This window comes from Calypte anna, chromosome 6 (assembly GCF_003957555.1).
Source record: "Calypte anna isolate BGI_N300 chromosome 6, bCalAnn1_v1.p, whole genome shotgun sequence".
Taxonomy (NCBI): domain Eukaryota; kingdom Metazoa; phylum Chordata; class Aves; order Apodiformes; family Trochilidae; genus Calypte; species Calypte anna.
Genome location: NC_044252.1, coordinates 30,080,916 through 30,106,608, shown reverse-complemented (window position 1 = coordinate 30,106,608; position 25,693 = coordinate 30,080,916). Strand labels below are relative to the sequence as shown.

General features: G+C 44.0%; 1 protein-coding gene across 1 annotated transcript; it reads left to right on the top strand.

Moving 5' to 3' along the window:
- The first annotated feature begins 940 nt into the window (after positions 1-940).
- Positions 941-23,313, top strand: LOC115598553 (regulator of G-protein signaling 10). Its single transcript, XM_030453701.1, has 5 exons — positions 941-1,167; positions 7,699-7,817; positions 9,250-9,336; positions 16,346-16,489; positions 19,967-23,313. The coding sequence occupies exons 1-5, from the start codon at positions 1,119-1,121 to the stop codon at positions 20,111-20,113; spliced, it is 546 nt and encodes a 181-aa protein (XP_030309561.1). The 5' UTR covers positions 941-1,118; the 3' UTR covers positions 20,114-23,313.
- Positions 23,314-25,693: the final 2,380 nt, after the last annotated feature.

Genomic DNA, 25,693 nt, shown 5'->3' with positions numbered 1-25,693 from the left:
CTCTGTGAGCAGTGCTGGTTTATAAATGTGCTGCTGTGTGTCAAGGATTGGCTTTGGAAATGGAACAGGTGTTGGTGTTTGTTCTGCCAGCAATGATTTCTGTGACTTTTTTGAGTACTTCTTGAGTGCCAGTGCTAATCCCACTCTCACTGCTGTTCTCCTGTGCTCCGCTAGCTAGCTCTCTGTTAGGGATGGTGTAGCTTTGTCAGAATTATATTTCTTGTGCTGGATTCTTACAAAAATATTCTAGTGAAAAGGTTTTTCTTCAAAAAGTGAAAAAATTACCTTGTTAGAATCATCATTGTGCTTTGCCTGTTGAGGAAGAATTGCTCCTTCCATGTTTTGCAAGGCCAAAGGAGTCACCTCAGCCCCAAGAACTTGGGCACTTCCACTTTGGTGGGATAGTGCACAACGTAGATAACTGAGACTGTTTTAGGAAAGCTTTTTTTGTTTCTTGTACCTGCTCAGCAAAGACTTAAGGGGTTCTTGGTGACCGAATGCTCGGTGGTGACAGTGTCCCCATGTCCGAGGTGAAGGAGCAGCCTGGAGCTGGGAAGAGGATGGAGGAGATGGATGCGGGTGAAGGGAGGGGACGGATCTGTTTGGAGGGGGAGTGAAGGGGGATGGAGGGGGTAAAGCTGGAAGCGGAGCAGCCGAGGAGTGAGGTTGTGGACGGTGCGTTCCTGCGGGCACTGGATCGCCACCATTGCCACGTTGCATTTGACGCTCCGTGGCGGTACCGTGGGGATCCCGCTCCGCATCCCTCACCCCGGGGTGCGCCTCGGAGGACGGAGTGTAGAGGAGGGAGTGTGGACGAACCGGGCTCTGCTCCTCCGCCGGGCCGGGCCGAGCCCTCTGCCCCCCCCCCCTTCCCCAATCCCGTCTGTGGGGCGGGAGGCGGGCGCTGCCTTCCCCTCGGCCGGCAAGCGGCGGGCAGGGCGCGGCTGAGGCGCCTCTGAGGAAGAGGAGGAGAAGGAGAAGAAGGAGGAGGAGGCGGTTTTGGGGGGAGCGGAGCGAGGCGGGACGGGACGGGGCGGTCCCTCCCCGGAGGGGAGCGGGGAAGGCGCGGCCGCCCCCTCCGGCTCCGGGCAGCGCGGGGTCGCGCCGCCGCCCCCGAGATGTTTAACCGGGCCGTGAGCCGGCTCAGCAGGAAGCGCCCGCCGTCAGGTAAAGGGGGGGAGGGGGGTTTGGGGCAGCCCCCCAACCCGGCGGCCACTGGGGAAGCGCCGGGGGAAGGGCAAGGGCAAGGGCCGCGCTTCTCCTTCCACCGAGCGTCGGGGAAGCAGCGCGGGCGCTGAGCAGGGAGGGGGTTCGGTCCGGGAGCGGTTCTCCCACCCTTTCGGCAGCCTGGGGAGCCGAGCCCGCCCGCCCCCGGTAATGCCTGATGCTCGGTTCCGTGGCTTGGGCCGCGGCGGCTTCGCCGCTAAGCTCCCTGTGGTACCCGCGTCCCGCCGGGCTGAGCCGGATTCGGCTCTCGGCGGTGGAGGTTCAGCGGCTCCGGGATCTGTCCCTCGCTGTCACAGCGTGTCCGGGAGGAGCTCTGGGGGTGCGGGGTGAGATGCAGGAACTCACCGAAAAACGCGCGGTTCTTCCCGCTCCGGCAGCTGCTTGGAAGAAGGAACCGGAGATCTGCTGGGGCTTTTCTGCCTCACCAGCCCCATTTGACTTGCGAGCTGCTGCGCCGGCGCTGTTACTGGGGAGCGAGGGGATAGCTCGGGAGGTGAAGCGGGGTTGTTCGAAGCTCTGAGTTGACTTGGGAGGAGTTTGGCTTGGGAGGGAGAGGCTTCAACTTGGGATGGAGTTACTAAGGCGTAATAAAAAGCAGGACTTCTCGGTTCCCTCTGCAGACAGGCGGGGCAACGTTGTTGGTGTTGTCACGGGGTGTCTGTGATGCTCTTCAGTCTTTCCATTCAAAGGGACTCATGTGCATCGTTGCTGAAATGATTTTGGGTTTGTTTTGTTTTGTTTTGAGGGGTGGTGGTTGTTGGTTTTTTTTTGTTTGTTTTTTTTTTTTTTTTTTGTTTGTTTTGTTTTTTGTTTTTTTTTTTTTGCTGGTTTTTTCTTTGGTTGCTTTTTATTTTAGGATATGTGTCTGGTGAACACTTCCAGAGATGCTGTGAAAGCGGAACGTCCCTTTAGTTTCCTTCCTTATAGTTAAAAGTGGAATTCAGTAGCCATCTGTTGCTAGAGGCAGTCAAAAGAGGATGTTGAGGCTCATGCTTTGAACAAGCAGAGCAGGCAAAAGGACAGCCCTTCGTGTAGTGGAAAGGTCTAAAATTCAGGTGCTCCTAGGAAAAACATTGTTGTGTCAAGAAGCTTCATCCTGTGGCTCTTGGATACATGGAAAGTAAGGGATTTTTTCCCCTTTTCAGCTGCTTACTTATGAAGTTCCCTACTCTTTCATAATTTTGGATTAATTAATTCCAGACTGGTGATTGTTGCTGGATAGGAGTTCTGGTGACCATAGGAAAAGACAAGGTATTCAGAGTACTTTTAATAATAAAGGTTTGTGGCTTGCAGCTGTGTGATCCAGGTGCAAAAGGGGCAGGTGGGTGTGGGCAGAAGTTCTTCCTGAAGAGCTTGAGAAGGATTTTCTGAACGTTGTATGTTAACCTTTAAAGCTGTTTGCACGGTGCTTTTGTCTTGTGTGCTGTTGGTGTGCTGGCTGCCTTTTGCTAAGGAGCTTGCAGAAGGTGTGGGGGGACAGAGGGAACTGGAAGAGGTTTTTAGGTAAGGGATGCATTCAGCAGGGTGTCAGTCTGTGCTGTTTGGTGGGTGCCATGCAGGCTGCTGGCTTGAGAATGCCCTTCTGGAAGGCAAGCAGGTTAGTGTGTCTAACTCAATTAGCTGTGCCTGGATCTCTAAAAGCTTGGTGGTTTCCCACATTTTTTTTCTCTTGTTTGTTTTGTGCTTTTCAAAAGTCAGAGCCAGAACCCTGAGTTTTGACCTGCAAAGTGTGTTTGGATGGTATTGGCACTTTCTGTGGTTTCAGTCCAACTTCCTGTTTGGAGAATGCAAATATTGGCCGATTTTTGACACTTCAGCTGGTAATTACAGCCTCATTAGTGCAGCACTTACCGTTATATCTGTTGCTCACAAAGAGCTTTTATCCGCAGCCCAGTGCAGCAGCACTCTGGTGTGATAGGGGAAGGCAGCTCCCTTAAGGGCCTCCTCCAAAATAATGCTCCAGCTAATAATAACTGCCCGTCTGTGGGCTTTGTATAAGGTTCTTCTCTGAAATAATGGTCCTGTTTACATAAGGACTTCATCTTTTGCTGTGTTTGTAGAAGCAGCTGCCCCTGCACATCACGCGAGCGGTTGTGTTCTGGTTGTACACTCAGTGGAAAGTTTGCTTCAGCAGAGGCTCAGCAACAGCCCCTGCTTTGCTGCCTTGCTCTGCCTCTTGGTTTCTGACCCTCCTCAAAAACTGCAAGTGTTCAGCAGTGTTGGCCTGTATCAGGAACAGCGTGGCCAGCAGGTCCAGGGAAGGGAATATCTGGCCCGCTGTGCTCAGCCTGGGGAGACCACAGCTTGAGTCCTGTGTCCAGTTCTGGGCCCCTCAGCTCAGGAAGGAGATTGAGGTCCTGGAGCAGGTCCAAAGGAGGCAACTGGGCTGGTGAAGGGACTCGAGCACAGATCCTATGAGGAGAGGCTTGAGGCAGCTGGGGGTGTTGAGGCTGGAGAAGAGGAAGGCTCAGGGGAGACCCTCATGCACTCTCCTACAAACTCCTGAAAGGAGGGTTGGAGCCAGGGGGGGGGGGGTGTTGGGTTCTTTTTCCCAGCAACTCTCAGCAAGACAAGAGGCACGGTCTTAAGTTGTGCCAGGGGAGGTTAGGTTGGAGATGAGAAAGAATTTCTTTACAGAGAGAGTGATCAGACATTGGAATGGGCTGTCCAGGGAAGTAGTGGGATTCTCTGTGTCTGGAGATATTTCAAAAGAGCCTGGATGTGGCACTGGAGTGCCATGGGCTGGGAACTGCAGCGGGAGTGATCAAGGGTTGGACTTGATGATCTCTGAGGTCCCTTCCCAACCCAGCCAATTCTAATGAATTCTATGAATTCTTCTTCATTCTGTCTGTTACGTCTATAGAGGTATTGGTGGAAGTCCTGCTGTTTTTGTGATCCCCTTTTGATGCATAAAGTTGGTCTCCCCATATTTTCAGTAGCAGCTGCTGTCTGCCTCCTCATGCTGATGGATTCATTCCTGGTAAGTTAAATATTGGTACCAGGCTTTTTCTTTCCAGTTGTACACTGTATAACTTTGTCACTAGGTTATTTTAACAGAGGAAGTTATCTAATATACTAGCAAACAGAGATAAGGTAGGTTTCAAGAGTCCTGTTTCAACATAATTGTATATATTGCAGTATTGGCCTCTAAAATAAATTGTTTCTGACTTTCATTAAATTGTAATTTCAGTGGAAAGCTATCATTTTTGAGGTTAACATTTAGTAAACCGTACCGTCTGGAATAACAGAATCGGGGATTAGCGCAGTTGTCTGAGTCATTTGTTGGGAAAACACTATTTCCCTATTTTCTAAGCTCTCTGAAAAATTCCAGAAATCACACACAAATAAAACGCCCGTGCGTGGGGTAGCAAGTTATGATCCTAATCCGGGGGGGGTGTGTCACTTTTCCTCTTAGAAAAAAAGTTTTGCCAAGGGCGTATTTAAATGGGGTTGTAAATAAATAATACCCAGCAGGGTTTTATATTCCCTCACTTAAAATTTCATGGGTTGTTTCCTACTTGTCCTGTTTCTTAGTGCAGCCTAGTTTACATTTTGCACTGAAGGGAGGAACATTAAATGTTTTGGTGGCTGAACTGCCAAAGGAACAACGTGGAGGCATGTGGAAATCTTAATGGATACTAGGAGGGAAGAGCTGTTCACGATCCAGTGCCGGATTGGCGAGCAAACTGAGCCTGCTTGCAGTACTGTGGCAGCATCCCCTGGCACAACTCTGTCCCCTGCCAGCTGTGTTGCCCCTGGCACACCAGCCAGGGTGGTACCAACCAGGCCATGTCCCCAAGTGGGCTGTTTGGGTGCAGTTATGGTGTTTTTTGGTGTATTGCTTCAGGAGAAGAGTGTTGGCAACAGCCAAGAGTATTTTTTGGCCTTTTGTGTTTCTCATGTCCAGGCAGTCTGAGGGTTTGCCCTCCATGGTGACACCCTGGCTGGTGTCCCCTGCCCCAGGTGGGATGCTGGGGGCTGCAGCTGGGACTGTGGCTGCTGGTGGGACCTGTGCTGGCTGGAGGAAGAGGAGGGAGAGGTAGAGGGGAGGGGAAGCTGGGTCATAAAGGATGCTATAAGGTTTGGAGGGTAATGAAAAAGAGCACCAGGGGATGTAAATGGGGTGGTGCTGGGTAGGCTGGAAGTGAGAGGAAGCTGAGGAGAAGGGGGTTTGGGGGAGGACAGAGAGAAATGAGACACAAGTGAGAGGTGCCAAGAGGAAGCAGGGTGATGTATCTGGGGTGAATGGAAACATTTCTTCCTTCCTTTGTCTGCTCACACAGCAATGTTTTTAGGTTCTCCGTGGCCACTGGTTCTGCCCTGTCCTTGCACTGCTCACTGAAACTAATCATTAAAGTCAACTTAAAATGTGGCTTTCAAAGAGGAAACACTAAAATAAAATCTCAGTCCCATAATGTTCTCTGCTAACTTCACATATTAAATATGGGGGTGGTCTGATTCTTTCAGGCCATCAGCAGCTGTACACTCAGAGCTGCCATTCTGGCATGCAGGAAGAGTGATCATAATGAGAGATTCAAGGCTTCCCCCAGAAGTAACTGTGTTCTGCTCCAGTGCACTTGGCTATTCCCATCTTGGATATTTTCCTGAGATCAGATGCCCAGATACTTTGAGTCAGGTTCCAAACATAATTTGCAAGTGATAATCAAGACCACATCCTTTTGCATGTGGGGAGGGGAAACTGAGGCACGTATGAAGGCTGCAGCAGTGGTTTGGAGACAGCCTTCACTTGACTTTGTGTTTCTTATACAGAGCTGCAGGTGTTCTTGCTGCTTTGGAGCCCAATCTGTCAAAGTCCTTACCCAAATCTGTTGTAATCTTGGGTCCTGAAAGGTTTGGTGTGGGTGCACAGTTGTAAGAGTTTTCAGGTTGGTGCTGTAGCTGCACCAGTGAGTGAGGGCAGGACAGGCAAAGGAGAGGCAGGATTTACACCTGAAAAATGTAGCTCAGTGACCACTTGTTCAACCATTTTATCTGCTTTCCCTTTCTTTTACATCTTTATTCACTTGGGGGCGTGAGTGGAGGTCTCTCTAGAGACTTTCTCTCCAGAAAGTTTACTTCGTTTCCAGCTTTGTAGCTTCTCCTGTAAGAAAAGCCCTTGGATCAAGGGATAAAAAGGAGATGTTCATTCACATAAAGCAGTGGTCCATCTCACTGCTAGAAAAAACAAGTAGATTCAAGAGGTCCCTACCAACTGAAGCTCAGGAGGCATTGCTGTTGTGCCAATGTTTGTAAGGCTTTAACCTTCACATTTCTCATTCTATCTCCCAGCTGAAAAGGGCATCTGATAGTACAGCTCTGCAGAGATAGCTGTCTTGAGATACTTGCTTGGGTTTAGTCTCATGGAGGAGAAGGGTTTCTTTAGCAGAGATGAAGCAGAAGTTACCAAGATCCATATTCCACGAAGCTGGTAGGGAGAAATGAAGGGATTATCCAAATAAATAGAAGCTGTGTTGATTGCAGTAAGGAATTGGTGCATCTTTTTGTGTGCATGCCCAAAGTGGAGCTCTTACCCTGACTTCTTCCAGCTTGCACTCCTCTGTCTTTCCTGGCAGTTTGAGTGTGAGGGGAAAGGAGGCCAAGCTCTTTATGGCTGTTTTAAAGATTTCCAGGTCAGCAGGAACATCCTGGAGTCTTCCCAAGGAACAGGTTTTTCTGAGGGTAGTCAGCAGACAATTTTTTTGGGGCATCACCACCCTCGGATGTAACATCCTTGTCCCTGGGACAGAAAGTTAAAAAAAATAGATGCCATCTTTGCTGTCTGTGAGAATCCTGCTGGCAGATAAGATGTCATGGACAGTGCCAGAACAAAAGGCAAATGGTCCTTTTAATACCCCAGGCTGAGGTCACTAGTGTTCCACAGTGCTTGAACTCCTGTAAACAGTGACAGTGCCTACTTACATGCTCAATGAATTATCTGACTGCAAGCATTTTTGCCTCCTAAAAGGCAAAGCAGAATTCAAATATGTCTGGTGTTATTTTCAGTTTTATGGTGTTTTCTTCCAAGAGAGCAGATGTAATCCAAGGGTGCGGAGGGTAATGGGGAAGAAATTCATGTGACATTCATCACTTCTAATCTACAACATCACTACAACTACCTGAAAGGAGGGTGTAGCCAGGTGGGGGTTGGGCTCTTTTACCAAACGACTTTCAACAAGACAAGAGGGCATGGACTTAAGTTGTGCCAGGGGAAGTTTAGGTTAGATATTAGAATTTCTTTACGGAAAGAGTGATCCGTCATTGGAATGGGCTGCCCAGGGAAGTGGTGGATTCTCCGTCCCTGGAGATATTTAAAAAAAGACTGGATGTGGCACTCAGTGCCATGGTCTAGCAACCGCAACGGTGGTTCAAGGGTTGGACTCGATGATCTCTGAGGTCCCTTCCAACCCAGCCAATTCTATGATTCTATGATTCTAAGATATTTTATTTTTTTTATTTTTTTTTTCCCCCCAGAGATAAATGACAGCGAGGGTCACCCAAGCAGCAGCCACCCAACCTTGAAAGGAACCTCAAAATGGGCTACATCACTGGAGAACCTACTCGAAGATCCGGAAGGAGTGAAACGATTTAGGGTTGCTATACTAACTATGGCTATTTATCTAAACCAAAATTAGGATTTAAAGCTTGAATGAGCCTCAGCATAAGCAGGGCAGCTGTGCTAAAGCTGTAAGCAGGCAGGCATGCACCCTGCTAGATACCTGCCCTGAGCAGAGCTGGCAGAGCTGGAGCTGTGGCATTTGCTGAGCTGATTTAGTGCCTTTTGGCCACTGCAGCTTTCTCTGCAAGGGCACATGGAAGCCTTTTGGTTGCGTGTTTCTAGGAGTATCTATCAGCTGCTGGAAGGATTAGCAAGTGGCTGTTGGATAAACTACAGCCCTTGAGCCACTGGTCTCTCTTGCCAAGCTTTATTTATCACTGGGGACTGGTCCCACGCTCTTTATTCTCAATGTTGATGACACATTGGGCTTGTTCAAGCAGTGAGTTATCACTAACATCTCCTGAGCCTGACAGCTCTGTGGGGCTCTGATTCTGTGTTGCAGTTTTCCCTGGAAGGTTGTTAGAAAGTGTGGCTCAAAATGTTGGGTGAGGGTTAGTTAGGTGAGGGGGGTGTGAGTTGGTTTCTCAAGCCCTTCTTGCCATGCTGGCTGTAGGAATAGGAACTGGCTCCTTCAGGATGGTTTTGCCTCACTGATAAAATGCACTAGGACAAAATGATTTTTTGCCAGACTGGCTTGAAAAGTAATGCAAGCCAGAGTAGTAAAACAGTGTGACTTCAAATTCTTAAAAGAAAAAATAAAATAAAAGTAATTTTGTTGCTATTTAATTCTTGCTGTAACGTGATGTCTATTTCCTAGCATTTGTAAGTGAAAACTGGTGATCTCAAGAGCTAGAAATATTTTATTAATTATTTTTTCTAAAGCAATCTAATGTGCTTGACTTCCCCCCTATTTTAAAACATGCCTCACTTTAGGAGGAATGTGCTTTGTTTAAACACTTGTCTAGAGAACACAAATGCATCTCCTGCTTTACTTAAGTGAATTTATTGCCACTGGTGATCATGTTTAGAAACAGTGTTGTTTGTAAAGATTTTGCTCATTGAAAAAGCAGATACTAGATAAGAATCTCAAGGGATCTGTGCCTCATTAAAATAATTCATTATACCCACTTGCTAATGAACTAATATACTTTTGGATATACCCTTTGAGTAATGACTGCACAATTGCTCGAGTTACTTAGGGGAGACTGAACAAACTCTTCTTAGTTACTCATGTGCTCTGAGATGAGATGTAGCTCCTCATTCCCCTGGATTTAAAGGGTTGGGTGTATGTGGGTGTTCATTTGTGTCTGGGTAAGGTGCAGATGCATTAAAGCATCTATGGAGACTCACACTGGGGTAAAACTGGCCATGGGCAGCTTCTAGTTTTAATAGCTATAGCAGGAGAAGGGAAAAACCACTGAGAAACTGGATGCTAACATTATTTTGCTTGGTTTTCTTTTCCCTAGGAATTTTTAAAGAAAGAATTCAGTGAAGAAAATGTTTTGTTCTGGCTAGCATGTGAAGAATTCAAGAAAACCCAGGGAAAAAACCAGGTAGGTAGATTTCCTAAATCAACTTTACTTGTCAAGGTTTCCATAGGGGAGGTGGAGCTCTTGCATTGCTGTTGCATAACACACTTCATGTGAGCAGAAATAAAATGCATGGGAAGGAATTGCCCTGAAATCACAGTGGTGGAATTGTTTGGGAACAAAGCTGGGTCTATTGCAGATGAAAACAAAATGCTGAAATTGTCAAGTTTCCCATGTTTTGAAAGCTCTGAACTTTTTGTTGTTGCTTGGGAATAGCAAAATGTTTAATTCAGTGATGTTGCATCATCTTGCTTGAAGAGATAAGGACCTTTCATTCAGGATTTTTCTTTTTTTAAACATAGTGACTATTACATGAAAATATAGACCATTATAATATTGCAGTGGAACTAAAAAATAACAAGCAGCACCAACAAAATGTTTTACAATACCAAAGTGAAACGTTTTGTCTTAGCAAACGAAAAGTTACAAAACAAAAGAAACTTCAGACTTTTTTTTGTTTGTTTAAATTTTCATTCAAACTGATGTGTACAGGTCCAGGGAAGGGATTCTGCCCCTGTACTCAGCCCTGGTGAGGCCACAGCTTGAGTCCTGTGTCCAGTTCTGGGCCCCTCAGCTCAGGAAGGAGATTGAGGTCCTGGAGCAGGTCCAAAGGAGGCAACTGGGCTGGTGAAGGGACTCGAGCACAGATCCTATGAGGAGAGGCTGAGGGAGCTGGGGGTGTTGAGGCTGGAGAAGAGGAGGCTCAGGGGAGACCTCATCACTCTCTACAACTCCCTGAAAGGAGGTTGGAGCCAGGGGGGGTTGGGCTCTTTTCCCAGGCAACTCTCAGCAAGACAAGAGGGCAGGGTCTCAAGTTGTGCCAGGGGAGGTTTAGGTTGGAGATTAGAAAGAATTTCTTTCTGGAGAGAGTGATCAGGCATTGGAATGGGCTGCCCAGGGAAGTAGTGGATTCTCCGTGTCTGGAGATATTTCAAAAGAGCCTGGATGTGGCACTCAGTGCCATGGGCTGGGAACTGCAGCGGGAGTGGATCAAGGGTTGGACTTGATGATCTCTGAGGTCCCTCCCAACCCAGCCAATTCTATGATTCTATGATACCTTCAGAACATTTTCATTTTCACGAATATTTTTTCCAGTAGAAAATTTTGTGTTGGAATTTTTTCAGTCAGCCAACTCCAGTAAGTTTTTTTTTTCCACTGCTTGGATCTTGATCTACATTTAGATCCACCAGGCTCACAGGATCCACTTTCACATTTAGGCTTCAAGGCCAATAGAGACAGACCTAAAACATGTAATGTGATTTTCATTTATTTTTTTATTTTATTTTTTGCTTGTTTCTGAAAAAGTTTTATGATTTTATTTCTTTTTTTCTTTTCTTTTTTTTTTGAGAATTTTCCAAATGTATTTAATCTTTCAGATCTTCAGCTGAGCATCACTATCCCTGAGAGCCATGCTCCCAAATCCCATTGAGCCCATTTTTTTCTTGAAATCCCACCTTGGCTCTGTTGGTGTGTGCAGCTTTTGTTGCCAAAGGGAACATTTTAGAAGGCAAAGGGTGGAAATGTGCAGCCCATTTTGCACTCTTCTGGCCAGAGCTGATGGAATACCAGGAGGAAGTGAGACTGGGAAAATCCCAGTTAAACCTGCTTCAAATGGGACTGGTTTTAGTTGTTTTAGGATTATGGGTGCCAGTAGGGGAAATGATAAAGTGATGCACAGAGACTCAGTGAATGAATTAGGCACCAGCAGCTTAGTGAATTCTTGAATGAATTGCCAAATGAGTGGGAAAAGACTTAAATAAATTCAGTTTAATTTAATTATTCAGTGCCAATCATCACCCAGTTTGGTCAGTCTGGAGTCAGCTAAATAAGCTTTAGAGTGAGACAGCCTTACAGTAAATTTTTATAGCTGCTGCTTATGGATGGCTTTGTTTAGATAATTTACAAACCTAGAAAAAGCCCTAAAAAAAATATCCATATTCATAAATCTTTCCAGTGTTTATGAAGCATAAACTTAGCTTTTGAACGTGGCTCGTGAAGAAACCACTCTGTATCTATCTAATGTGAGCAAAGCATTCTAAAAGCTACTTTGAAATGACTTTATAACCTGCTTTTCATTAAAACTGGTTTACCACAGAAACGAGCTCACAGACAATTAGACTTTTGGTCTTCCAGCTTTGAAGCTGATTTCAATTTAACCCAGATCAAATGTGGGTTTGGTTCTTTTTTCCCCCCTATTTTTGAAGCATAGCATAAAATTGTCATTCCTTGACATGAGAACATAGATGTGGAATTTTGGGGGTTTTTTTATGGTCAGTTAAAACTTGCATGAAGGTAACCACCTGGATTGAGTATTAATTGTGCCTGGTGTCATCATCCCTACATGACATGATGTCAGAGTGGTTCCAAAGGGTGTTGATCAATATGGTGATAGGTGCAATAAATGTAAATATAAATATAAATATAAATATAAATATAAATATAAATATAAATATAAATATAAATATAAATATAAATATAAATATAAATATAAATATAAATATAAATATAAATATAAATATACTCTGTGTTTGTGTATATATATATATACACACATATATATGTATATATGTATATATATGTATCTATGTATATATATGTATATGTATATATCAAACCCTAATACTTCTGGGTTAGAAAAGAGCACTAAAATCACAGTGTCTAAGCCTAGGATGTGGGAACAATTGGGAAGTTGCTGATGTGAACTCTGTTTGTGTAGAGAGAGGAGGTATTAATGGAAGGTTGAAGAGAAGCAGCTTTATAGTGATTCCCAGGCTTTCTGAAATATCTCTGTGACTTGCCTGAGAAATGTGTTATTTGGATTTTTCTGGAGTACTTGATATATATATGTATTTACCATTTTCCTAGAATTATTTTCAAATATAATTCAAATATAAAAAAATTGCCAAAAGGATGACATCTGCTCGTTTGTAGTAAGAGAAACTATCTACCAAAAGAGAATATTTAAATCCTTCCACCATATATATGTGTGTATATATATATATATATATATATAACCTCTGTCATCCCTTCAGCATCAGCCTGGAGCAGTATTTGGTTTGGTAAAGGCTCTGCCTTTGGCTCTGCCCAGAAGCTGACTTAAATACTAAGCCAACAGAGGCAGATCTTGCAAGATGCTCTTCAGATCCATCTTTTCTGTCCCCTTCCCCTTGAATGTGACCCCCTGAGGGATTAGATTCAACTTATCTTAGCACCCTGTGAGCACAAACTCCCTCCCTCGCGCCTCTGTAGGGTTTTTTAAAAAGGATTTTATTTCTTTATCATTCCTTCCAAATGGAAGTTAAAATAGAATTGTGGTTTTTAGCCAAGCCCTCTGTAGCAGTCAGCTCTGCTGCCACCCATATGGTCCTGATCTGAGGACACATTTCATTGTTGAAATGGGAGTGGTGGGGATAAGTGAATAAAATTTAAATATTTTATTTATTTAAATATTTGATTGGAGTTCAGTCACGTGCTGTCCTGTTTGTGAGTGTTAATGGATAAACAACGTGTGTCCACTGTGCTACTTCCCAAGGTTTAAATGTTTCTTCTTCTCCAACTGAGCTTTAAAAATAAAATACAGGTTGTAATAAATCCTGCAAGAAACAGGGGACTCTTTTCAGCTATCACTAAACCCACCAAAATACCCAGGTCAAGAAATACGGAGAGGGTAATTCCAGCACCAAGGATACCTATGGAAGAGGGTTTTTTTTTTCCCCTTCCCTCTAGGAATGTGGTGATGGATAAGCTGGACTGGGTGATGCTGCACAGCTGCAAAGTGCTGGAGCCTGTTCTGAGGGGCTTGTGAGACTTCCAGCCACCTCACTGGGGAGCCACATGTGCTTGAGAGCTGAATTTGACCTTAGGAAAGGAAGTGAGAAATAATATTGTATCCACTTGGAATAGTGAGGGGGATTGCTGTAGACAGAGCTTCCTTCTCCAAGTGGGAATTTGGCACGAATGCTGGGACGAGCACACAGATGTAAGTGGAAAGTGCCAGAAAACCTTTAACAACAACCTGTGAACAAGATCCCAGTTTTCGTGTTGTTTTAATTCCAGGGTAGAGTCCCCTGTGCTGAGATATCAGGCTGATGCAGAACAAAAAATGCCACCCACTGACCAGGGAACGTCGCTGCCTCCTCCCCTTGAACCTGCCTCTCCCTGAGTGTTATTTGGGGAATGGATAAACACACTGGCAGCTTTAACTGTGCTCCCCTCTTTTAAAAATAAATATATTGCAGTTTAACTGCTCTAGTACTGGAGCAGAGATGGAGAAGGATACCAGTTGCTCGACGTGCAGCAGAACACGTAGTGCTTCTCTGTGCATTTCCATATGCAATTAATCCATATGCAAAGTCAGGTCCCCTGTGCCTCTCCAATGATCCCCTCTCCCTAGCACAGAGATTTCACTTCCTTCCTTATCATACTTTCCCACAAAATCCAGAGATCCTCCCCATTTCACCAACCTCCCACACAGTCCTCTTGGTCCCCACGTGTTCTTTAAACTTCCTCCCAGTACTTCTGGTTTCATCCTTCCCTTAAGCCTTGCTCTGTAATTCCTCTGCTTGCTCCTGTGTTCCTTGAGCAAGTGGCACCTCCTGATGTGGGAGCTTTGTGTGCCCTGATCAGCCACCAGCTGAGCACATGCAGCTCAAATAAAAGAGAGAATTTTGGGCCATATGCTGGAGCTTTCCCCTTGGTGTCTGTGCTGCTTTTTCTCTCCCTTTCCTTTCTCTCACCACTCTTTCCCACTGAAGCAAGAGGAGAGAAATTATTTCTGTGTCTTTTGCCCCTTTTTAAAATGGGACAAGCAGGTGCAAAACTTATTTAGGTAGAAGTGACAGTGCAATGGCTTATGTTTGCTCATTCCATAGTAACTAAAAGGTACCTTTAGTTTGCCTTTCTTAGGTTATTAATTTTTTACCAGTTAAAGCAGGCACACCCCTGATAGAGTGGATTAATTGCTCATTTAGAGCAGATCTGGCTGACACTGCCCTCCCTGCTCTGTGAAATTAAGATCAGAAATTGTTGCAAAGCACATCTTTGTGACACATGGTGATTTAGCCACCAGATGAACACTCTGTGAATACTCCAGGAAAATGGGTGCCCCCTTCAGCAGTGAGAGAGTTAACTCTTTAAGCGTTGTGAGTTGTCAAGCACATGTAGCTGTTCTCTGATTATCCCCAAATGTTGATTCTCAGCTGTAAAACACAAAATTTGGGGACTCTTTCCTGGGCAAGCATTTAAAACCTTCCTTCTTCAAGCCCACTTCTCATTAAGGATGCAGCCCTTTAGTTGGTGCTGGTCTGGAGGTTGGATGCTCACCAGGTGTGCCCTGGGGGACATAGAATCATAGAATTGGCTGGGTTGGAAGGGACCTCAGAGATCATCAAGTCCAACCCTTGATCCACTCCCACTGCAGTTCCCAGCCCATGGCACTGAGTGCCACATCCAGTCTCTTTTGAAATATCTCCAGACACGGAGAATCCACTACTTCCCTGGGCAGCCCATTCCAATGCCTGATCACCCTCTCCAGAAAGAAATTCTTTCTAATCTCCAACCTAAACCTCCCCTGGCACAACTTGAGACCCTTCCCTCTTGTCTTGCTGAGAGTTGCCTGGGAAAAGAGCCCAACCCCCCCCTGGCTCCAACCTCCTTTCAGGGAGTTGTAGAGAGTGATGAGGTCTCCCCTGAGCCTCCTCTTCTCCAGCCTGAACACCCCCAGCTCCCTCAGCCTCTCCTCATAGGATCTGTGCTCAAGTCCCTTCACCAGCCCAGTTGCCTCCTTTGAACCTGCTCCAGCACCTCAATCTCCTTCCTGAGCTGAGGGGCCCAGAACTGGACACAGGACTCAAGCTGTGGCCTCACCAGGGCTGAGTATAGGGGCAGAATCCCTTCCCTGGACCTGCTGGCCACGCTGTTCCTGATCCAGGCCAGTATGCCATTGGCCTTCTTGGCCACCTGGGCACACTGCTGGCTCATGTTCAGCTTCCTGTCAATCCAGACTCCCAGGTCCCTTTCTGTCTGGCTGCTCTCCAGCCACTCTGTCCCCAAACATGGACAAGTACCCCTGGCTTGGGGTTGTGCAGTGCCTGCTGGGCACGGGTCTTGGTTTCATTTTGCAGGATTCAGCTTTCCTCCTGCCTGCCTTGGCTCCCTTCTTCCCCTCCACCTTTCTCTTATCCAGCCTTCTGGCTGCACTGAATTTCAGGAGGTCGTGGCCACTTGTTTACTGCTTTGAAGCTTTAAGATCCTGGGCAGTGTCAAAATGTTATCACTGTTACTGCCTTATCAAGAGAAGCCCCCTGAAACAGGATTGCTGAAACCAGGGCAGACAGAAACACAAATCTGCTTTATGCAAGTCACACCTTACCCTTATTTCTCAGCTTTCAGAGGCCTTTGAGAGTTCTATCTTTAGCATGAGCCAAAAAAATACTTGTTGGGTTTTTTAATCGTGGTGTTGCCCGTGAGATGCCCTCAGGTTAAATGTAGTTATGACAAAGATTATGACAAGGTTATCTGTCAGTAAGAGGGATTATATGCTTAACTCTGCTTAATTTTGCCTTGCAGTAAGGTTCCACAGAGCTCCTTGTGCATGCTGGCTATCTGTTAGTAAAAACACCATTTTAATAGTGCAGGCAAGGCCTGGTTGGTGATGCTGAGCAGCTTGGCATTGCTTCTCAGATTCAAACATCACAACCTGCAGTTTAACCAAAGTGGCAAATCCTGGTATCTTCCAGTGCAGGAGTTGGCCTGCAGAGGTGTTTTTTCTCCAGCACAAATAAATGTACCCAAATAAAATATCCCATGCATGTTTGCTGCCTTTCTTTTCTTTTTTAATTCAGACTATTGGTTTGGTTTGAAGATGTGAACCTCAAGAATGAAGTGACCATGAGTAGTCTCCAAGAAAGCATTAACAAACACGGAGAATATTCTCCCAGAAAATAATTATTTCAATAAATATGTCCTTTTGCAGATGCAAGAAAAAGCTAAAGAAATCTATATGACTTTCCTGTCAAGCAAAGCTTCCTCCCAAGTCAATGTTGAAGGGCAGTCCCGGCTGAACGAGACCATTTTGGAGACACCTCACCCACTCATGTTTCAAAAGCTCCAGGACCAGGTAAAGTTATTTTCTTCAAGAAAAGGGTTTCTTTAGGTTTTGGTTTGCTTTTAATGAACTCTGCTTTCTAAGAAAAAGCTCAGAAAAAGTGTAGGAAAGTTGGGACTGCTGCCAATGGCTTGGATTGAGTGAGGTGAGCGTGGAGCTGGGTTGCTTCCATAGTGGGGACTTGAATGCAGCAATCCTGAGGTTCTTGGCCTCATCTAACTAGGGCCAATTAGTTAAGAAATTCAGCACAACCATGCTAATTCCACTTCAGGACTTTTCCTGGAAATCTGGATGAAGTTTTTTCCTGAGTTCCATTGCTGGTAGCTTGAGAATAACCCAAGTGACTAACTTTGTGCCCACGTTTTCCTGTGTATTGACTTGAGCTGAGTCATTGCTGCTGTTTATTTCCTTGGTTGCCACTGGTTTCCTTGAGAGTTCAAGATGCTTCATTTTGCTTTGTTTTGGTACTTTATTGATATGAATGTAATGCAATCTCCTGGAAAACCTCCTCTTCCATAACATGCAACATTTAAAAGAGGAGAGAGTGGCTGCTTTGCCTTTTTCTGTAGAACTTGGGAGATCTGCTTGACATTTTGCAGGCATGTCTTTTGGTGGTAAATGTTCTTGACATTTAGTATATTTTAAAGCATAAGTCATGGAGTGAGTCATTCTTATCAGTGGCTTTCAAGCACTTGCAGTCTGTGCTATCTTTAATTTCTGTACCATCCTTAGGACTACCTGTATTTTCCACTCGGCTCCTGTTTTTTTTTTAATTTTATTTTTGTGGAGAAGCAGCACACTGATGTCACCAGTGTTTTCAGCCTATTTCACATTAGATAATGGATCTGTTAGGTGGGCACTGGCTGAGGCAGCTCAAGTGGTCAAAGGGCTCTGCTCTTTCAAGTAATTAGCAGTGGAAATGTCTGAAACCCAATTTCCTTGTGAAGAAGCAAAGTTTCTGAATTAGAGGAAGGGAAAGAAAATGTTCTGGTAAATTGAAGCTACTGGAGCTAAAATCTTGCAGTTCTGCAAAATGAACATGTACACAAAGAGCCAGGGTTCAGTAATACCTGACCTGGAAAGATGGAGCAGTAGAGGAATCCCTCGGGAAGAAAGTCTGTGAACTTTTAAAACCAAATGCAGAGAATTTATGGGTTGTTGGAGGTTTCTGTGGAGTGAAACTTCTGTATATTGCTGTTAGGTAATAGTTCAGGAAGAGTTATGATCTCCTCTAGTTTTCAATCCTTATAAAGTTATGAAGAGTGGGATAATTTATTCTCCAAAGAGCAGTGTTAACTACTGCTGGCACTGCCTCTCTCAAGTATAAAAAGGGAGAGCTTGAAAGCCCCAGCCTGGTCCTCAACATAACTGGTGACTGGCACTTCTGTTTCCAGAGACCTACTGGTTTAAATGGGGCTGGTGGGGGTGTCCAGTGCTGTGGAGTGTCCTTAGACAAATAATTTTGAGGCATTTCTTGATGCTGGATATACTGATGTTGGAGTGGTTCATAGAAAGTTGTAGATTTCAGAATATTTATGGAGTAAATGCTTCTGCTCCATGGAGACAATGGAAGGAGGAAATAAGAAAATTCTGCTTTTGCTCACAGATGATTTTGCTCACAAAGATGAAATCTTCCTGTTCTGTCTTTCAGAGTCCAGTAGGTTTTGATTTAAAGTGCTCTTTCTCTCTGGGAGATGCTTTAAATGACACCAGGAACAAGAGGGGTCTAAATTCCTAATGCTGACTTATGCTGTTTTATTAAGCAATGTCTTCCATACAGTTTTTTTACCTTGAACTAGTTCTATAAATTTAATTATATCTTAGTTAGCCAATGCCAGGAGGTGGAGTTTGACTTTGTTTAACTTCATTGCATTGTGTCTGCACTGAGAGGGTGTTGAGATTATATTTTTTCAGTATATAGCTTGTACAGCAAGATTTCCACTGTTTTAAGCATGAACTTAAATACTTAATTTTTGTGTACAAACAGTTGATAGTAAAATGCTTCATATAATTTATTTGCAAAGGGGATATTTCAGCAAACAGACAAGAACAGTCAGGTTGACATTTGTCTGTCCAGGTTCCTTGAGGATGTGAAATGACAAAGCAGTTTGAGATGATAAGGATGATGATGGTTATTGTTGCTGTTATTATTATTCCTTCTAAAAATCAGTTGTATTACACACCTGCACTATCAGTAAGAAATGAGGCCCTTAAAGGTGAATCTCTAGTGACCCACACATGGATTATCCACACATTCCTTCTGGAATTTCAGTTCCTCTGAGAGCCATGAAATGCAATCAGTGATGAAGCCTGACTCAGAGGAGCTTCACCAGGAAAATAATAGGCAGAGGGTGGTGGAGGAGGCTTTGGTTTTGCCTCAATTATAGTTCAGAAGTTTACTTTTTAACCATTTTTTTTTTTTTACTTTTTTCCTTCCTCTCTGTTTCAAGACCAAGCAAAATACAGTCCTGACCTTGACACCTGAGCAGATTCCAGGCTCTTCTCCCAAGCCCTGTTGTTTTTCAGAAGATGTCAGATGAGTTTTAGCATTTTTGTTTGAAATGGGTATAAATAGAAAAGGAAGCAGTTTTGTTGAGGGATGAGCCTAAACTCAGCCCTGGGAGAGAAAAGCTGTGTTCAGTGCTGACTTTGTGCACACCAGCTCTGGGGTTAAGGGTGGGTCTTGGGCTGCTGCAAAGCCTGAAAAGTCCATCAGCAATTTTAAACCTTGCTTTACCTGGCAAATTACACCTGTACCACATCAGCTTTTTGTGGCAGGTGCCTGCAACATTTCTGAGCTGGTCCAAAACCAGTCTGGGCATTTGGCTGTGTAGGAATCTAAAAAGAACAGGGAGTTTGGCATAAATTTAAGAAACATGGGATAAAGCAGTTGTTTCAGTCTAGATTCAGTTGGCATTTTCAGTATTTGTGTACATTATTTAGAGGCTTTTCTTAATCACCCAGTGCTCTCTGTGTATAATGAGCTACTCTGTAATGTTTAAGAGTAACAGGAAGGTACCTCAAAGGTACTTTTTTTTTTTTTTCCAGCTCTGCTTTATCCCTCTGAATACCTTCCAGCCACCCTGCCAGAGGATTTCCTCTCTTGATTTTACCCCTGGTCACTCTGCAGAGCTGAGGCTGCTCTGGGAGGGGACCAGGTCATCTCCTGGTTTGTGGGTAAAATCCTTCCTAGTGACCATTCCATGGGACCTCCCCCCTTCAGGTTTCCAGAGTTGCCTATGGTGAAAACCATAACCTGATTCTGAGACTAATATGGATTTTATTGCAGAAGAGTGGTGGTGGAACCTACAAGGTTGTTCGCTGCATTCTGAGTGCTTGAAATGTATTTTAATGTCATGCTTCTTAGTAATGCTTTGGTACTGGCAGAACAAAAAATACATTAGATTTTTTTCTCCTGTCATTCTCATGTTAAAATCTGGCTTTACTTAGGTCACTGGTTTTGTGTTTTTCTCCCCTTCCTCTTACCAGATATTCAATCTCATGAAATACGACAGCTACAGCCGCTTCCTCAAGTCAGAAATATTCCTAAACCAGAAGAAGTCTGAGGAGCAAGAGGAGAATTCATCAGAGGCTCAGACTGCAGCTAAAAGAGCATCAAGAATTTACAACACATGATACAATAAATCTCTTCAGGAGAGGCAATACAATCACTAAATTACACTCAGGACCAGTCTAAGTTTATAGCAGTCGCATTTAGGGCTTGAAAAGCTCAAAACCTTTTTCAGGAGATACTTACCTTCTTAATTGCTTGAATGACTAATTGTTTTTGCATGATAGCTAATAACCAAGCACCCAGGGAAGGACTGTTTCCTAGCTAAAAGGCTGAGGTATTCACAGCATGAATTGCATTTCATTTTTCACAAGTTAAAATGCTTTCAATTTTTGTATTCTCTTTTGTGAGGCATCATGAGGATGGGAAATGGGAGATAGGGTGGTTGGTTGTTTTTTTTTTTTATTTTTGCCTTGTAATTTTTATTTTTGACCAACTTTTGCGTCCTGAATTGCTGGCAGAAGCTACTGAGGAGTAGGTGCCACGTTACTTTGTGGCTGAGTCATTCACAGCAAAATTTAGTCATAAAGGGACAGCATCTTTCAGGGTTAAGCTCAACAGAACCCAGTCCCTTCCTGTGTGACTTTATTCTTTCAAGGTGGCACTTGTTTTGCTTTGCTTTTACTATTGAATCAAAGCACTTGCATAGTAATGATTTTCATTGATGTATTTTTAAGTTTTCCTTAATTTTGGTTTTGTTTTGGTTTTGGCAGTAGACTATCACTTTCTTCAGAGGAGAGAATAACTTGAATTCCCCTGGGAATATAAACTCTAAAATAGAATCCCTGAAGAACTAAGAGCTCTTAGGAAACCTAACAGTTAAAATCCCATTCAGAACACACAGCTTTTCAGCAAGGATTGACCTGGGCATGTCCTGCACATCCTGCATCACATCAGTGTCAGACCCTGGTACTGGGAAGCTACAGGTCTCTCCTGGGTCTCCTGAGCTATCCTGCTCTGTCTACAAAAATACTTGGACTAAACAGACAAAATCTGGCTTTGTTTTACTAAAATGATTCTACCCAAATCATCCTGCCTAGTTTTGTTTGCCCCAGGGAAGTATTTCAGAGTTTTCCAATGGCAGTTTTGGGAAGCTGCAGTGGAACAGGGGGCTGGCATGGTTTAGCCATTCTCACACCCAGCTTGAGGGGAAAGGGAATTTATTCTGCCCTGAGCAATCAAAGATGAAAATGTCAGGGTGGGAGAGGAAGATGCTCCCAATGAGCCTTCTTTATTGTCCTGCAGGACAATGTGTCCCTGGTGTCCCTGTGTCAGAGCTGCACAGTGTGGTTTGGGGAACAAGTTTTCATGTGCTCATACAATTTTTTTGATTTTTTTCACCACCATGTTACTGAGCTGTAATTTAAGTTGGGGAAGGATCTTGGTTACACTGCCTGTTTTCCAAGCTTGTAGTTTAGCTGTTTCACCTTCTCTCATTATTTACTCTCATTTTTTTGCACTGCTTTTCTTGAACATTTGTTTTTGTGCTGTCTGATCTCAGCACACACAGCTTTGGGCTGGTTTATAGGGTTTTTTTGGTTTTTTTTTTTAAGGCCAGATGTGTTTAATATGTTACTGTTGCTATCAGTGTTGTAAAACTAAGTCTAGATTGTAATTTTTGAGGATGTAAACTCACTTGGCAGACTTGATTCGTTCTTTTAACTCTGAGCCACTCTTGCAGGTAATGTGTAAAGAAAATTATTTCCATGAGCTCTTCCCTGATTAGATGGAAGAGCAGGAACAGGAGTTCTGATTCTTTCCCCAGAGATAAAAGTCCTGTTCATTTTTATAAAACCAGAGAGCTCAGTGCCTCTGTATCCATGTTTTAAGGTGTAATTCTTATGCACAGCATTGATTTTCCTTTTATGCTCTTAAAAGATTTAATGATGAAATCACAATCTTGCTTCAGGCACTTTCAGGGCTATTTGACCTCATGCCTAAAGCCTGTGTTTTGATGTTTTACTGAAAAGGATGAAGTAAGCAGGTGCATGAATCCTTTAGCTGTGATGGATCCTAGGAAATAGGAGCATCCAGTTGTGGACTTGCCAATTTTTTTAAATCTTGGGATTATTTCTTCTGAAAATTCACTGCATATAACAAGCTCCTAACATCTGCCACAGCAGAGGATGGAACTTCAAGTGCCATTGAAGTCCTTGGGATGCTTTTAAACACATTTAAGAGTCAGGATTTTTTTCTTCCCAGTTATGGCAGCAGAAATCTTGGTGATACAGAAAAAGGCAGGATGGGGACCTTCAGGGGAAAATGCAGAATGAGCTCTTACCACATTCATCACATGGATGCACAGTAGGTTCATTTTTAATCATATTGATTTTTAAAATGCACGAGCAAGGGAGAAGAACCTTTGGCTATCATGTTTTAAAATAGTAATAATGATAATAATAATTAATAATAAATAAATCCAGAGGCTGTATGGACAATAGTAGGGCACTAAAGAGAGAAAATAATTGCTTGTAGCTGGTTGCAAACATTTCCCTTGGGAGAATGCTCCCTATCAGGTACTTTATTATTTGCTTCTTAAGAGTAAATGCCCCATAGGAGTAGACACAAAGCTGATTTACACTACTACCAACTAAAAGCTACTCAAATGGAAATGTGTATTTTTAGCAGCATCTCAGTGCCTATGATTTTTCCGAGGTAATGTGCCTCAATACACGAATTTCTTAATCTTTGAGTTGCTCTTTTGCCTCTGCAGTAAAATATTCATTGCCCCAGTATCTATTTTACCTGTAGTGCCTGGTTATGGTTTGTTTTTAGAAGACCAACAGCTCGACTGACAAGCTGCAGAAATGAAAGGTTTTTTTCCTCTCAGTAGTTTATTTGTATTTTCCAGTAAGAGAGTGATCAAAAGAAAACCATGCAAGCAGATGTCTGTAATTGCAGCATGTATATATATGTGGAAAAGGTTATTTTGCTTCTGTTGATATTATCACTGATCAAACTTCCTTTGTGATATCTAATATGATATATTCTCTACATGGCACAGAAAAAAGGACTGAGGGTACCTATAACTAAGTCCTGCATTCCAGGCACAGCTGTAAACATTGGATGGAACCTCAGGCTGCAAGCAGATACTCAGAGTTGCTTTATGTAGAGCTTAAAAATAGGATCTACATCCTTTCATAGAACTTACACTGAAGATCCGAGCACAAAAATCAAGCAAAAGAAGTTTCATGCCTGACTGCATGCCTTAAACTCTGCCCTGTTGTGTGTTTCTCAGCTAAAAATTAAAACCTTCTACAAATACACCAAACCCATGTGCTGATGGTTTATGTTTTGAACACAATTTGGACCAAGATCACTTCATATCCCATAGTTACCCCTTTTCTGGTTCCAGTCCCTGCTAGTGCAGTTGCTCACAATCTGTCAGCATCTTTTCTCTTAGGGGAAGATGACACAGTGAGTTTCACTTCTGAGTGAGCTGTGGCCTGAATGAGCTGCAGAAAGTTGCTTGAACAGCAGAAGATGCTTCTTGTGCCTTCTTCATCTCCTCCCATAGCTTTCTCCCAGCTGCATTCCTTCCATCCTTCAAGCTGCTGAGCCCTTGATGTGGAGGAGGAGGGTTGGAAAAACTGTAGGGAGGGAGAGAAGAAGGTTTGAGTATGCAGGTTTGGAGAACAGCTTTGAACATGCTTATGTTTTGACTGAAGATTGTTTAATTTTAACTGGGTAGCATTTACATCTGGGTTAAAAACTGATTATGTCTGTGTTGGAAGGAGAGGTCCCAAGGCATTCTGTGATTCTGTGGCTGGGGTTCAAAGCTGAAAAGTGCTTTATTACCCCCTTTTATAAATTGTTTATAGCTGTTAGCCTCCTAAAGCAGAGCAACAAGTCTTACAAAGTCACCCAGCTTTGCCAGATGACACACCAGAATGGTTGTTTACATGCTGGTGTTCATTTCCCTGTCCCAGAGGCAGGCCCTCTTGTTTTAAATCCAACACAGCTCACATCTAAGGGCTTCAAGTGCCTTTTTTTTGGCAGAGCCACTGTTAGAAGTAAGCTGTGAAGCATCCTTTGCCCAAAGAATCCTTGTCACTTCCCTGTGTTGCCATACCAGTGCTCAGCAGTCACTGTGTGACTTATATTTAGCTCCAGTTTAGGAGCAATGAAGTGCAAGATGGTTTTTATCGGTGCTCATACCCTGGCTGATGAAAGTGGCCAAACCCTTTCAGTCAGGATTTTTTTTTATTTTTATTTTTTTTTTTAATGGACTTGGGGTGTTTAGGGAAAGAAACAGGGAAAGGCGTTTTACAGGACGGGGTTGCTCTCTGGATAAATCAAATTATAGCCAAATTTACCAGCACCCTCTCGTGGTTCTTGGCAGAATAACACGGAGGGATGCTGCAAATACAGGGAGGTCACAGCTGCTTGTTTCCTCTTATGCCCTGGACTTGGGGAACTTTCTGTTGGTGAAAAATGCAGGCAAGTTAAAAAAAAAAACCTGCATTAAAATACTAAAATGGCTCTGGGTTTGGTTGAAGACAGTTGGTGCTACTTGGATCAAAATTTTCTAAAAATAAAAAATAAATCAAGGGAGAAGGCTGTGTACAAGAAAGCTGATTAAACTTGCTTTAAAAGCTAACATTAGAGAGCAGATAATGCCTTTGACCCCCTGAGCATACTTCATACTAAAAAAACAACCTCAGGAAAAGTCCAGCAGTTGTCCCTGCCCTCCTGCCTTGGGCTGTGCTCCCTGGGACATTTCCCAAGGGAAGCAGTGAGCAGCAATGAGATGCTGTCACACCCTTCTTCCTGCCCTGCTGCTTTACTGCTTTAGCTCCCCAAGATTTTACTCACCTACAAGCCAAAACCATCCCCTGCCCACCTTCCTTCCCCTGCTGCTCTCTGGCTTTGCAATCTTTCCTTTGCTTGCCACACCAAGGTGCCCACCAGAAACTTCCCATCACTTCAGGCAAACACTGAAATCGCTGCAGTGGGATGCAGGGGAGGGGGCTTTTAATTTTGTTTGCAGTTTTCTTTTCCAGTGTCAGGTTGGTTGTTTCCTTGCTGGAGCATTGCTGCACAACCCCTCCATCTGTGTTTTCCTGCAGGTTTGTCTGGAAGCTGTTTCTGCCTGGCCAGAGCCCTCAGCTCAGGGGAACTGGTGGTGATCAGCAGGGGTTTGAAGAGCAGGATGTGCTGGAGCAGAGCTGGACTTATCTCAGCATTAACAAATGTGGTTTCTGTTTTCCTCAGGCTTATCTCAGCTGCCCGTGGGATGTGGCTGCTTGTGAGCATTTGATTAGATAGATTTCAAGTGTTTTTTTTCCAGGTCATTTATAAGAGGAGGTAGGGACTTGAAGTGTCTGAACAAGTTATGCAGCACTGAAGCTCTCCCAGTGTTACAAAAATACAAACGTGGAGGTAAGTTAAAGTCCATGGGAATGGGAAATCCATTTCTGCTGCTTGGCTCACACTGTTCTGTTAGCCACTATTAAAAACCCAGGATGCTCAGCATCCCAGCCAGGCTCCTTGGCAAACCCAGAGGCCTAGTAGAGAAGACCTCTTGGATTAAAATTACAAGGTACCATGTAATGAAGATAATCAGGCTCACACACCACCTCTCACTGCTACTCATCCCACGTCTTTGACACTGTTTCTTGTTACAGAAGTATGAAATTACCAGG